This window comes from Poecilia formosa, unplaced genomic scaffold, assembly GCF_000485575.1.
Source record: "Poecilia formosa unplaced genomic scaffold, Poecilia_formosa-5.1.2 Scaffold74, whole genome shotgun sequence".
NCBI lineage: Eukaryota > Metazoa > Chordata > Actinopteri > Cyprinodontiformes > Poeciliidae > Poecilia > Poecilia formosa.
Window position 1 is genome coordinate 284,750 of NW_006800013.1, and position 12,933 is coordinate 297,682.

Below are 12,933 nucleotides of genomic sequence, written 5' to 3' on the forward strand. Positions count from 1 at the left end.
GAGTGTCTGCTTTTTCATCTTTACTCAGTTTCTACTACGTGATCAATGCTCACAAAACCATGTATGATGTATGATGTATGTTGCAATGATTCTTTGAAGTCAGAGTGTAGGTGGAACAGTACTGTGCTGAAGGCCTTACATGTGTATTTCCCAATCAGATGTGAGATATTTCTGAGGAAAGACAGCAGAACAGTGAGGAGCATCCCTTTGGCAACCTCCATTCCAAAGATATCCTGGGGAAAAACTGCTCATTTTAAAGGCTATGTAAATAAGGATCATTCAGATATTTAATACTCAGGCTAGCACAGTCTAAAGACAGACCTGAGTAGGATGTGGGTTGTTTCTCAGATATCCTGAGGCTGTTCCTGTGTAAATGTGATCAGGTTTACAATGTGGTTTTCAGTAACATTCCCTATTGTATACAGTTGAGCAAAGAAGTCCAGAATGTGAAAATGAGCCTATAAACCAGATAGAAACTGGATGCCTATGTGTGTATTAACATGGAGTTACTTACACAAGCAAATAAAGTCTTAGCATTCATTCTTAATTTAGTGCCATGAATTAGTCGTACAGCAGGATATCTGCAGTTGAGTGTTGTTGGGAGACAAATTGTCTTCTGTGAGATGCTTCATTAGAATCCCACCTCTGCTAGCACTCTACAGACGAAGCAAATAGTAGATACACAGATCTGTTAAAGTAAAGCAGGCATTTTATTGAGCAAGATAGCAATAATACACTTCCGTAAGGGCTAAACGCTGCACATTGTAAAAGAAATGGCATACGAATGAACAGAAATTAGCACCTTGAAACTTGATTTTAATAGAAAACTTATACCTTAAACTAGACACTTAAAGTAGTGATGGAGCTGTTCAGAGTGTACCCTGCCTCTCCTCCGTTGACTGCTGGAGACAGGCATCAGCACCCTTCACAACCCCACAATGGATAAGCGTGTTGATAATGGATGGATGGATGGCTGTGGCAGATATGAGCTTAACAAGTCCTGGGGGAAAATGGAATTGTAAAAATGTGAAACATCAGGAAAATAGGCTTTTGACTTTTACATCTGTGAATATGTCTCAGGTCTGGGTGTTTGAGTCCATTCTGATACATCGTAGAGTTCAGTACATCTAACATAATCAGACATCACTACTTTACAGGCTCCGAAAGACAATAAATATCTTTAATAATAATTCTCTTTCATTATCAGGTGTGACAATGGCAATTAATGTTGGATTGGCTGTGTCTGTTATTGTGTGGACGACCATAACTGTAAATTGGACTGGATCTGTCTGAATGTTAACTGTGTCCTTCTAAATTCAGCCGCTCTCCTAACTAGAACTAAACAATGTGACCACATGACACAGTTTTTTACTTTCTTGCAAGCCAGCAGAACTCGGCACCTGCCCACACTCCTAAAGGTACCAAAAGCTGATTTATTGACCGTGGTGTTACTGTGCTTCAGTCAACCCGCCTGACCTGAACCCCGAAGAAAATCTATCTGCTGTTGTCAAGAAGAAGATGGAAGACATTAGAGCAACATGCAGATGAACCAACGGGCGCTATCAAAGCAAGCTGGGCTTCCATTACGCCGACGCAGTGCCACAGGCTGATCCGCTCCGTTCCACACAATGATGCAGACATTCATACAAAAGGAGCCCCAGCAGAGTGCTGAATGCAGACAAACAAACAAACTTTTCAGAAGCCTGATATTTCTGTTGAAACTATCCTTTTGTGTTGATCTTTGGGGTTTTCATTACCTTAATGTATATCTGTACTATATATGAGTTTAAGTTTCTGAAATCAGTAACAAAAAAATATTGAACTGTTTTCCACAATATTTGCATTTTTGGGAATTTACCTGAAGTTTCAATAAATTAATAAATTATTTAAATACCTAATAAGCATTAAACTTTTATTCTTAAATATTAAGCTGGTCACATCTGATATTGGTTAAAATTGTCAAGCATACAAAATAAAAAGAATTAAGCCTGTGATTTATAACATGTGTAGTGAAAGACTAAATTAATTATGTTATAAATTGTTTTAGTTGGGGTGTATCTACATAAATATCTCTGCCATATAACCTGGTGAGCTTTGTTTTATCTGTGGATATCCAGTGATGCAGAAAAAGACATCTGTGTAAAGTTGGGTCTTATTTTAGAAATCAATACTATTGTTAATATATGCTAAGACATTTTGACTTAAAAAATTCGGTAACACTTTATTTGACGGGGTGTGCATAAGACTGACATGACACTGTCATAAACATGACATAACACCTGTCATGAACATAAAGAAGTCTTTATGAATGTTTATAACAGTCATGAAGTGTCATTCAGTAAATAATGACACTTTTAATGCAAAGTTGCTCTAAAACTTGCATTAAAAGTCCATTAAAAGTGCCAACTTTGCATGATTTGGTAAATTATAATTTAATGCAAAGTTGGCATTTTTAATGGACTTTCAATGCAACTTTTAGAGCAACTTTGCATTAAAAGTGTTATTATTTACCAAATGACACTTTATGTATGTATAAAATTGGGTTCAGAATCCAGAATTTTATTTTTTTATGCTTTAATTTATTTATTTTTTGTTTTTAGTAGTAGTAGTTTTCATTTCTGTATGTTATTTTTATGCATTCTTTTATTTCAGTAACTTTACACTTCCTGTTGAGAATGCAACAACAACAAACACGTATTTAACAACGAACGGCTTGGTTGTGGACTTTTGTATCATTTTTGCATCCTCAAACTTGGAGACATTGATTTTCAAACTTTAAGTTTAGCGCCACCGTCCCGTCGTGTTTTGGGCAGCCAACCGCACAACAAACAGGGCTCGGGCAGCGAGTGTCCAATAAGATATCCAAGAAGTTGGCGGCAGCCAATGTCCGACAGCCGGAGCCGAATACACCGGATAAACAAGGAATCCTCGTAGGCAAAAGACCGCGCACTCACGGTGCTACTTGTCCCATTGTTTGAGAGATACAACTAGCGAAAAGGGTAAGCATTCCTCAGTATTATCCTGTGTAGCACATATGAGAGAAACTCTGGGGTGTTTTGTGTTTTGCATTGTATCTTTGAGTATAAAGCTGAGCTGGATGGGATGCTTACCCTTTATGAAGCTGGTTTATGATGCTCATTTCACTACGTTGACGCCCTAGGCTGCCATTAGCTGCTACTAACGAGACAAAGGATAACTTATCCCGTGATTGATTTAAAAGCTACTTATTCTGCGTTAGCAACGTCACCTCATGTGTGAGCAGCTGACAGAGAGGTTGGCTCCCCTGAACGCTAGCCCACTGTGCTAGCCTGTTAACGGTAGCTGCTTATTGAGGCTGTGCTGGTATGTTTGAAGCTAACGCTAGTTGCTGGTCTGTTAGCGCTGAGTGGTGCTGAGGCAGCCCGTCTGCGATGAGACGGGCGGAGCATCTTTTTCCGACATCATGCCTACATAAAGCAAAACTTTAATACAAATATTAAAAACAAAATACTAGAGTGAGCACAACTGATAGTTATAATGACGTGGAAAACCAAAATGTTTGTGATAACAGAACGTCGTGCCCTTTTAATAAGTCTAATCAGCCATTTTAATGACTGCCTCTTAAAATGAGCAGTCTGCCTAGCTTAGCTCGAAGCTAATGCTAAAAGCAAAAGCACACAAAGCGAATGCGGAGCCATGATGGCTAATGGCTAGCGGAAAATCAAAGGAGGCGGAGGCCATTGCTAATGTATTCATTTACAAGCTGAAGCCGGCTCACAGGAGCGCTGTCATCAAGATACTTAATATAAAATATAGCAGCTACCTGATTCCACATAGTTAGCACTATCGAGCTGTGGATAGCTAAAGCTACAGTAATGAGACGCATTTTGTAGTTTACATAAATTTAATGTTGGCCTTTTATACAATGGATCATCAGTCACTCCAGAAGCCCCCCCTCCTCCTCATATCCTCCCTGTTTAAACAATAGATGGGACTGACAAAGCAGGAGGCAGACCGTTCAGCAAAGGGAAATTTGCATATCACTGCTGTTTTTATGACTCCACTTAGATGCCTATTTTTTCTGTCGTTTTTTTTTTCTTTAGTAAGACAAGATGGTGAAGGATCCCAAGAAGCCCCGGGGCAAAATGTCCTCATATGCCTACTTTGTGCAAACCTGTCGAGAGGAGCATAAAAAGAAGCATCCTGATGCCACTGTCAACTTCTCAGAGTTTTCCAAGAAATGCTCTGAAAGATGGAAGGTAAAAATTGTGGATGATTTCTAAATCGATGATTTTTTTTTTTTTTTTGTAAAGCTTTAATCTGCCATTTCTGATTTCTAGAACAATTTTGGAACTTAGAATTATTTTTCACCTCCACTTTCTAGATAGACAAAATATACATGTATGTATATATCTTGATAAAATATCTAAGAAATAAATACAAAAAAAATATTTTATATCAAAAACAACTTTACAGTTGTAAAGCTGTATAGAAAGAACATCTATTGGATAGCATGTCTGTAATACTTAAATCAAGATATCAATGTAAATCAATACAGTATGCTTTCTTTACCGGTCATACTTCAGTTTAATATGTTTTTTTTACTACTTAGAATGAACTTATAAATCTCTTCTTTTTAGAGATTCATGGTATGTTGACATCAATCAATGTTAGTCTTTATTTATTTATTTTACATATGTGTCCAATTAGTAAAACTGGTTTGATATGAATAAGCAGTGTATATTTCTATCTTGCCATTTGTGTAAGCGATCTAGGAGGGTTGTCCATTGGGCCCCAAGTTTGGTCACCTCAAAGCATAGAAGGAAAATATATACAGTAACAAATCAAATTAGAATCCTTAAAGGGATAATTTAGAACAACTTTCCTGTGAAATGATCAGCTTCTGGTTATATGCTGAAGTTTTAGCTCCTCAGCTCCCTCTAAGCAGCCTGGAGTGACATCTGACATGCTTCTATAAAAAAGAGAAAAGTTTCTTTCTCCAGGAGTTTTTGACTCTGTATTTAAACACCTTACCAATACTGAAACTACCAAGCCTTTCTACATCAATAACAACTTGCATGCAGAAAAGTGTTGCTGATAATGCAGTCTGGTGACATGCGGTGTGGTTTGTTCAGTTAAATGTAAAAAAATAAAATAAAAAATGTCCAATATTTAGTTTCTGACACTCTGATTAGGGCTAGTAATGAATAAAATCATCCAATTCAGGTCCAGTCCAGTTCTTGGTACATCTTTGATAAAAATCTAGCAATCAGAAATAAGCTTTATGTTCTAAAGGTATTTCTTGTATATTGTAAATGTGTTTTTATTAGAGATGTGCCGATCAGGTTTTTTCTTTCCGATTCCGATTCTGATCACCCCTGAGGGCCGATCACCGATACCGATCACATAATTATTATTTTTTTAATCATAAGCACTACCGGTTACATTATGTGGAAAAAGGAACCATGAATTCACCTTAATTTAGACAAAAACTTGTTTTTAATAACTTTTTTCAAGAAAAAAATCAAAACAGGCATTGTGCAAATTGTACTGCTATTGGTAATACTATCTTTAACAGACTGAGTTTTTTAAGTTAGATGCTGCAGCTTTAAGCAGAGGTTCGGTGTGAGAGTCACTACCAGGTGGAGCAGAAGCAAAGCTCCGTCTGTGAAATATTACTACCTGTAGCGCGGCACAGCGGTTCAACAGCGAGAGCAGAACCAGCGTCTTACATCGCAGCTCGAAGACTTAAATAATTTTGTGAGTTATTTGTTTAGCTTTCTGACCGTCATGCTAATCCGGGTGAGTGTTTGTAGCTGTGCGCTGCTTTACCTGCTATCTGATCCTCCGTATGTCTTTTTTTTACTGCAGTGAGCCTCGATGTAGCCAAACTCCGTCAGTTATGGCATTGTTTTTATGCCATATTAGATTTGTCGTGTTGATGCATTTTGACGTGCTTCAATTTTCCGCCGTAACATGCAAACTTCCCCATTCACTCAGTGCGTTATAGTTCCACACGACATCGCTTTGTTGCTACGCGTTTGCGCAAAGTGAAGGAAAGAGGAGACCAGCTGCACAGGCAGGTTGCGAAATGAGAAGCAGGTGATCGGCAACAGGAGACCGTGATCGGCGATCACCTATCATACACTTTTTCACTGAAATCGGCCGATTATGATCGGTGGCCGATCGATTGGCACACCTCTAGTTTTTATGTTTATGCTTTATAATTTTTTTTGTTTGTTTTAAAGACAATGTCACCAAAGGAAAAGGGAAAGTTTGAAGACATGGCCAAACAGGACAAGCTGCGTTATGAGAGGGAAATGAAGAACTATGTGCCCCCTAAGGGCCAGAAAAAGAAGCGATTCAAGGACCCAAATGCCCCAAAGAGACCACCGTATGTACCCTGAAATAAAATCACTGTCTCGATTTCCTTATATATATCACAAGTTGTTTTTCTGCCTGTAGCTTCGATATTAATAATGAATCCCACACCCTGTAGGTCTGCGTTCTTTCTCTTCTGCGCCGACTTTCGCCCCAAGGTTAAAGGTGAGAGTCCTGGACTCTCCATTGGGGACACGGCCAAAAAGCTTGGAGAGATGTGGAACAGCTTGTCTGGAGAAGAAAAGCAGCCGTATGAAAAAAAGGCTGCCAAGCTGAAGGAGAAATATGACAAGGTGAGTGGTAACTACGCTGTAATTAAAGCGAATCTGATTCAGATCTGATGGACATGCTATTTCCTTTAAATACAGTTTGGAGATTATTTTATTATAAAAAATCTTGTGATTAAAAAGATATTTGTCCTGCTCTCCACAGGATATTGTGGCATACCGCACAAAGGGCAGAGTGGATTCAGCACCAGCTGCTGCAGCCAATGATGATGAGGATGACGAAGAGGAGGGAGACGAGGAGGAAGAGGAAGAAGAAGACGATGATGAGTAAATCTCATAAGGATGGGACCGGAAGTTTTTGTTTATGCCATGTAATCCTAATGTACTCAGTTCACCATCTTGAATCATGTCAAATTGAACAAGATCATGTGTATATTTAATGTTTTTATGATGTACAGTGTTAATCTCCTTTTTTTTGTAAAGTTAACACTACATATCCTGAGTTTGAAAATTTTCTAGTGGTAGTTCTGTATTCCTGCCATATTATGTAACTATTTAGAAGGACTACACATCACTATGACAGTAAGTAGTCTTTAGGTGTTACAACTCAAAAATGAGATTGATGAGTTGGTAGTGTATCTTTTTTTCATTTTTAAAATTATTTTTTTATGTGCTGTCCCAGTGTCTTTTTATTGTCCTTTTGAATACCACTCTAATATCAAATGCAGCTGTCGACATTAAAGAATGTCTTCAATAAAAATTTCTTTTTTAAGATGTTTATTTCTCTTCCTTAAAAGCTACAAAAAAAAAACCCAACATGAAGAATCAGTTTTAGGGCCTCATTCTGCATTTTGGGTCTTTTATTTTAATTTTTGGAAACATCAAAATAGGGGGGGGTTGTAGTTAAACGAGTTGAGGTGGCAGCATATATTTATTGTATTGTTTAAAAATTATTTAAAATGATTATTGTCAAACTTTATAAAAGGCAGCATCTCAACTACTAGATTTTTCTGAAGATCACCATCTTGAAAGATTTTAAGAACGGCACAGCAACAGGATTTTTTTACTTGGAGTTCAGCGCTAAAAACAAAACAAAATCAAACATTGTCATCCATTGGCTTTGCTTGATTGCTCCAAAATTGTGGTTTAAGTGTGTATCACTTTTACCAATAAGTAAAAGTGAAAATGTCCTTAAATGTTTGATTTTGTGAAAGAATGTCAGAATCTGGACATAACAATCCCATGGCTTCCTTTTGCTAAAATGGTCACAGATGTGATTGTATTTCTTTCCTTTTTTTGCACTAAAATCTTCAGTGTGACCTTCTTCAGTGAACATGTTGCTAGTGTTTGAAAGCATAAAACCTAGATACATACGTAATTAGTTTTCATTAAACAGATTACAACTCCCACTGGTTTCCAACAGTGGATCAGGAATGTGATTTGTTGCATCTAATTTTATTTGCTGAAGAGGGACAGTGTGCGTTGAACATTTTGAATAATACAAGTCTGACTGTCTCCCTGTACGATGGTACAGGCTAAACAGACAAATCAAATCTCACACATGCATATCCTGTATCTTATGTTGACTTGAGAGGCAAATTAAATGTAGCATCTAGTAGCCAATACATTAATATTTTACATAACACTCAGCACCTGTGCTATTTCTAAAAGTGAATTATAGCCACGAAGCTACAGCAATACAACCTCCTTGTCCTGGATTTTGTTTCCATCCATCCAACTTCTACACCCGCTTAATCTAGGAGGGTGGCAGGGGGAGCTGCTGCCATTCTCCAGCGGTCGTTAGGCGAGAGGCAGGATCCACCCTGGACAGGTACCCAGAGGGGACCCATGCATGCACAGAGAGAACATGGTAAGGCCAGGATTCGAAGCCTTGCGGCAAAGCAGCAGTGCTACCAACTGCTCTATCTCACATCCTATGGATTTATATATATTTCTTTAAATATTCTGAAATCCTTTGTTCAGAAGGTGGTGCTGTATTGAAGTTACCCCTTCTGCTACGTTTGTGCATGTAAGTGTTCAGCTGGGGCTTAATAATACAGAACAAGGCATAACGTTTAATGGGACACACTAGTTTGGAGCTTAGACTGCTCTGTACAAATCTTTACACAAAAAGCCCACAGTCCCACATCATAATATTCATACAATGAAATTTTGCTTTTGGGTTTTTGAAAACCACTCTCCAGTAAAAAATTGGGACTTGATTAATAAGCAAGTAACTAAACACAAGCAAACATCATCATTTTCCCTCGAGAACGAAGTTCATTTGCTCTTGTTGCAGCAACCTAAAATTACACACAGAAAGACACTTTATAACAGTCCAACCATGACATTTTAAAGTTAAACAAAGTGCATCTAATTCTGTCTGTTCAAAGGCTAAAAAAAGAAGTGAGGATAGTGCTTCCTGTGTTTTGTGTTTCTCCCTCCCGTTAGTGTTAAAGTAATGACCTGGTTTTAGGTTCCCACTTGGAGAAACCGGAGAGAAAAATCTTGCCGTCACAGTGACCACAATCACTTAGAAGGGATTCAGATGTCTGTTTATTGGACTCCTCTCAGCAGCCCTGTAAAAACGCAAGCTTTTCTCAGAAGTGCTTGCATGTAAGGTAATGAGATCATTGTCCTTTTTTCCGCAGTCTTGAAAATACTAATCCTGAATGTAGGTCAGTCGAATCTCTGAGTTTCTTCTATGCTGTACATGTTAATGTCAGCGATATTCTAAAACCTATTATTCTGAGTGGAGCCGCCCCCGCCCCCTCAACTTTCTCTCATTTTACTCTGTGAATGAAAGCCTTGCTGTGTCCGAACCAATCCTGTCCAGCAGCAGATCAAACCCACTGAGAAACATGCTGCTGTTCCCTTTGCACAAAGTAATCTCGGCAGCAAAACTCTATGGAGAGAACACAAAACTGTTGGAGTAAAATACATGGTAGGATAAGGCATTTTTGCTTCTTTTGCTTTTCAGTCTTTGAGTACATTTTATGTTGCGTTTCATAGAGATGTGCAATTATACTATTTGAGCTCTGTTCACAAGTAGGTTTTTATATCTCATTGTTTTTGTTTAGGCAATTATAGGATTTGGAAAAGCAAAGTTGATGAGTCACAACAGTCAGGATTACGAACTGAGGAGACTGAGCAATCCCTATGGACACAAGGTTTTCCATTTGGAGAAGTTATATGGAGTAAGGTTACAGGACCTTATCTTTTTATGCCACATTCGTTTTGCTTTGAACAGGATTTTTCCCCTCCAAGCTGAGTTTGTAATCACATCAAAGAAATGGGTACTTAAGAGATAAACTTTATAATGGAAACCACCCGACACCTAAGAAAAGTCATGCTTTTATTACTGCTTCTTATGGTAAGTTGGTCATCTAGTCAATATATTCTAATAACGGCTTCTGTTTAAAAGGATTAATCAATATCACAGCTTGAGCTGCAGTAGTGATCTCCAAACTACTGCACCATTGTACTAGTATAGCATGCTATATTTGTGTGTGAGGACTGGAAAATACATCAAAAGTTGTTTATTTTTTATCTTATAATTACACAGGTGCTTAATATGGTGGTCTCTCATGAAAGAAATCCAGGGATTCTGAGGGCGGAAAGCGAATTTTCTGGTATTGTTGACGAGCAACACAAGCCTCCCTCCTGGTATAATACATCTGTTGATGCAGAGCTGAAGCATGGGGCAGTCAGCTCACTCGCTCATAGCAGATGGCAAACACAGATGGCTTTCTCACAAACTGTTTATTCATTTCAAGTAAAAGAAGACACCGTGCCAGGTTCATCATCTCTTCTTCTGTTAGCAAACATGCTTGTTTGTTTACTACAGTTAATTTGACTATCTCATAAAATTCTCCAAGTATCTTGTTGTTGTTTTTTTTATTATTTTATCTTCAATTCGTAACACTAATTAATTTCCCCCCCAGTAATTAGCCAGATGTTGTCTTTTCACTAAACTGTTTTCAGACAGTTTAGTGAACATTTCAGAGTAATTAGCTCTGGTTCACTGTGTTGACAGGAACAGTTGTGGGAAAGGTGGAAGCGCAGATGGACAGTCCCACGCCTATCACATACACAGTTCAAGAGGACGATGGGGAGAACATGTTTCTCCTCAACCCCGTCTCAGGGGTGTTCCTATTATCCCGCAGCCTGGACTTTGAAGCACAAAGGTTCTACATTCTCACCATAGAGGTGCAGCAGGGGCACTCGCAGGTATCCAGTGTCAGAGTCTACTTTAATGTGCTGGATGTCAATGACAATCCTCCTGTTTTCAGTCAGAACAACTTTACTGCATCGCTGCTGGAGGACACACGTCTCAAAACTTGCTTCCTGTCACTGAATGTGTCAGACAAAGATGATGGTAAGAGATAAAAAAATCTCCAGCATAATGAAAATGAAACAAACAAAAACAACAAAAAATAGGAGCTGCATGACTGTGTGCAAAGTACCTCCAGATTAAGAAAAGACTCTTACCAGTTGCTTCCAGTCTCCCTGATCATATAAAAGCAATAACATCTGACTATCTTAAGAATTGGTAACAAAAACATTAAAAAGAAAAAACATAATCATTGTTGATATTGTACCAGCATTTTAGTTGAGGCATATTTTGACACTGAAAACTTGCAGAATTCATGCTCAGTTAAAACCCTCACATATTAGTAAACCAATAAACCTCCATTTCATCTGTCCTGGATTTAAGGAAAGCTGTTCGAAGAATCAAATATTTTAAGTTGCTTTAAGGCCAAACATACCTGATTTTTATACTGTTATTTATTGTACACAAACTTTCCCAAGTTTATGTTTTCTTTATCGTAAATTCTTGATGATGGCGAGAAAACACATTTTGGGAATCAGCCATTTGCAGCCTACATTTTCTGGCTGTAATTTGTGCATGATAGTTAAAACCCAGAACTGCTATTTTTTTAGAAATTTAAAACAATCCATAGGATGAAAACTTTGATATAATAGAAAGGGATTGAGATGAATCTGTTTTTGTCATCTTGATTTTAGGTGAAAACGGAGAAGTGGAACTGACAGTTGTCAGCGGCGATGAACTTGGCATGTTCTTCATACGCTCAACAGGTAGTTTATGCCTGAACAAAGAGCTGGACAGAGAGACGGAGTCTTCCTATAACTTGACTGTGACAGCAAAGGATTGTGCACGACCAGCATCTTCACAGTTCACCAGCACTGCTCGTGTAGTTGTGGAAGTGGAAGATATTAACGACAACGCTCCATTTTTTGTTTCTGCCCAACATGCTGGTATACCGGAGGACTCTGCATTGCATTCTGTTGTTATGACTCTACATGCTGAGGATGAAGACGCAGGATCCAATGCAAAGATTTTGTATTATTTAATCAACTCTTCTGGTGGGACATTCAGCATTGACAACACAACTGGAGAGGTGTTCCTGGAGGAGATATTAGACAGAGAAAAGGCAGACACTCTTACTATTACAGTAACAGCCACTGATATGGGTTCACCCCGAATAGCCACTGCAATGAATTTCACAGTGCATGTTGAGGATGTAAATGATAACGACCCTGTGTTTCCACACAGCAACTACAGTTTGTCTATCAAAGAAGATGTTCAGAGAGGGACAAGCCTGTTTCATTTTGAAGCTCAGGATCAAGATATTGGATCAAACGGGCAAGTCCGGTACAGTCTGTCACCAGCTGGTCCTTTCGTGGTTGACGCAGTTCGAGGCGTGCTGTCACTGCGGGATCAACTTGACAGAGAAAGGGACTCAAACTACAGCTTGATTTTAACTGCCGCCGATCAAGGGGATGTACCCAGATCTGCGACTGTTACTATCAGCATTACAGTGTTGGACGTTAATGACTTTACACCCCAGTTTTCTCCAGAACTCCTGATCATTCATGTCAAAGAAAATGAAAAGGATCTGTCTCAGCTAACACAACAGGTGCTGCTGGACCTTTTGGGTCATACTTTGTGCAATCATCTGTAGGCATGAGCCGAGATGAGATTTTTACTGCAAAGAAATGATTAGGGAAAATATAAAACACTATCTGTGATTTGCGTGAATTACAGGTGCAGGTTTCTATCATTGAATTGTAGCTGCATGACTACATGTAGAAATATAATTTTCTGCAGTGCAAATATGGATAAAAATATAAGGGAACATCACATTTGTAAGCTTGAACAAGAAACTATATGGTACTGCCCCTTTACCTTTCACAGATTGTTGGGAAGACCTTCAGAAATGGAAACTGATTACATATGAAAGTGTATTTAACTACTTTGTCAACTCCATTGCTGTGCTTATAGAAACTTTGAAAGACCTAAACTGTCTTTGATTTTAAGTTT

The 12,933-nt window shown here is 38.4% G+C and overlaps 2 protein-coding genes across 2 annotated transcripts; both read left to right on the top strand.

The window, feature by feature from the left end:
- The first annotated feature begins 2,800 nt into the window (after positions 1-2,800).
- hmgb1b (high mobility group box 1b) lies at positions 2,801-7,359 on the top strand. Its single transcript, XM_007555944.2, has 5 exons — positions 2,801-2,999; positions 4,083-4,238; positions 6,228-6,373; positions 6,479-6,653; positions 6,793-7,359. The coding sequence occupies exons 2-5, from the start codon at positions 4,092-4,094 to the stop codon at positions 6,916-6,918; spliced, it is 594 nt and encodes a 197-aa protein (XP_007556006.1). The 5' UTR covers positions 2,801-2,999; positions 4,083-4,091; the 3' UTR covers positions 6,919-7,359.
- Positions 7,360-9,316: 1,957 nt separating this feature from the next.
- Positions 9,317-12,896, top strand: LOC107836683 (protocadherin Fat 4-like). The gene is made up of 5 exons (XM_016673352.1): positions 9,317-9,531; positions 9,668-9,960; positions 10,153-10,384; positions 10,624-10,965; positions 11,616-12,896. The coding sequence occupies exons 2-5, from the start codon at positions 9,907-9,909 to the stop codon at positions 12,572-12,574; spliced, it is 1,587 nt and encodes a 528-aa protein (XP_016528838.1). The 5' UTR covers positions 9,317-9,531; positions 9,668-9,906; the 3' UTR covers positions 12,575-12,896.
- The last annotated feature ends 37 nt before the right edge of the window (positions 12,897-12,933 follow it).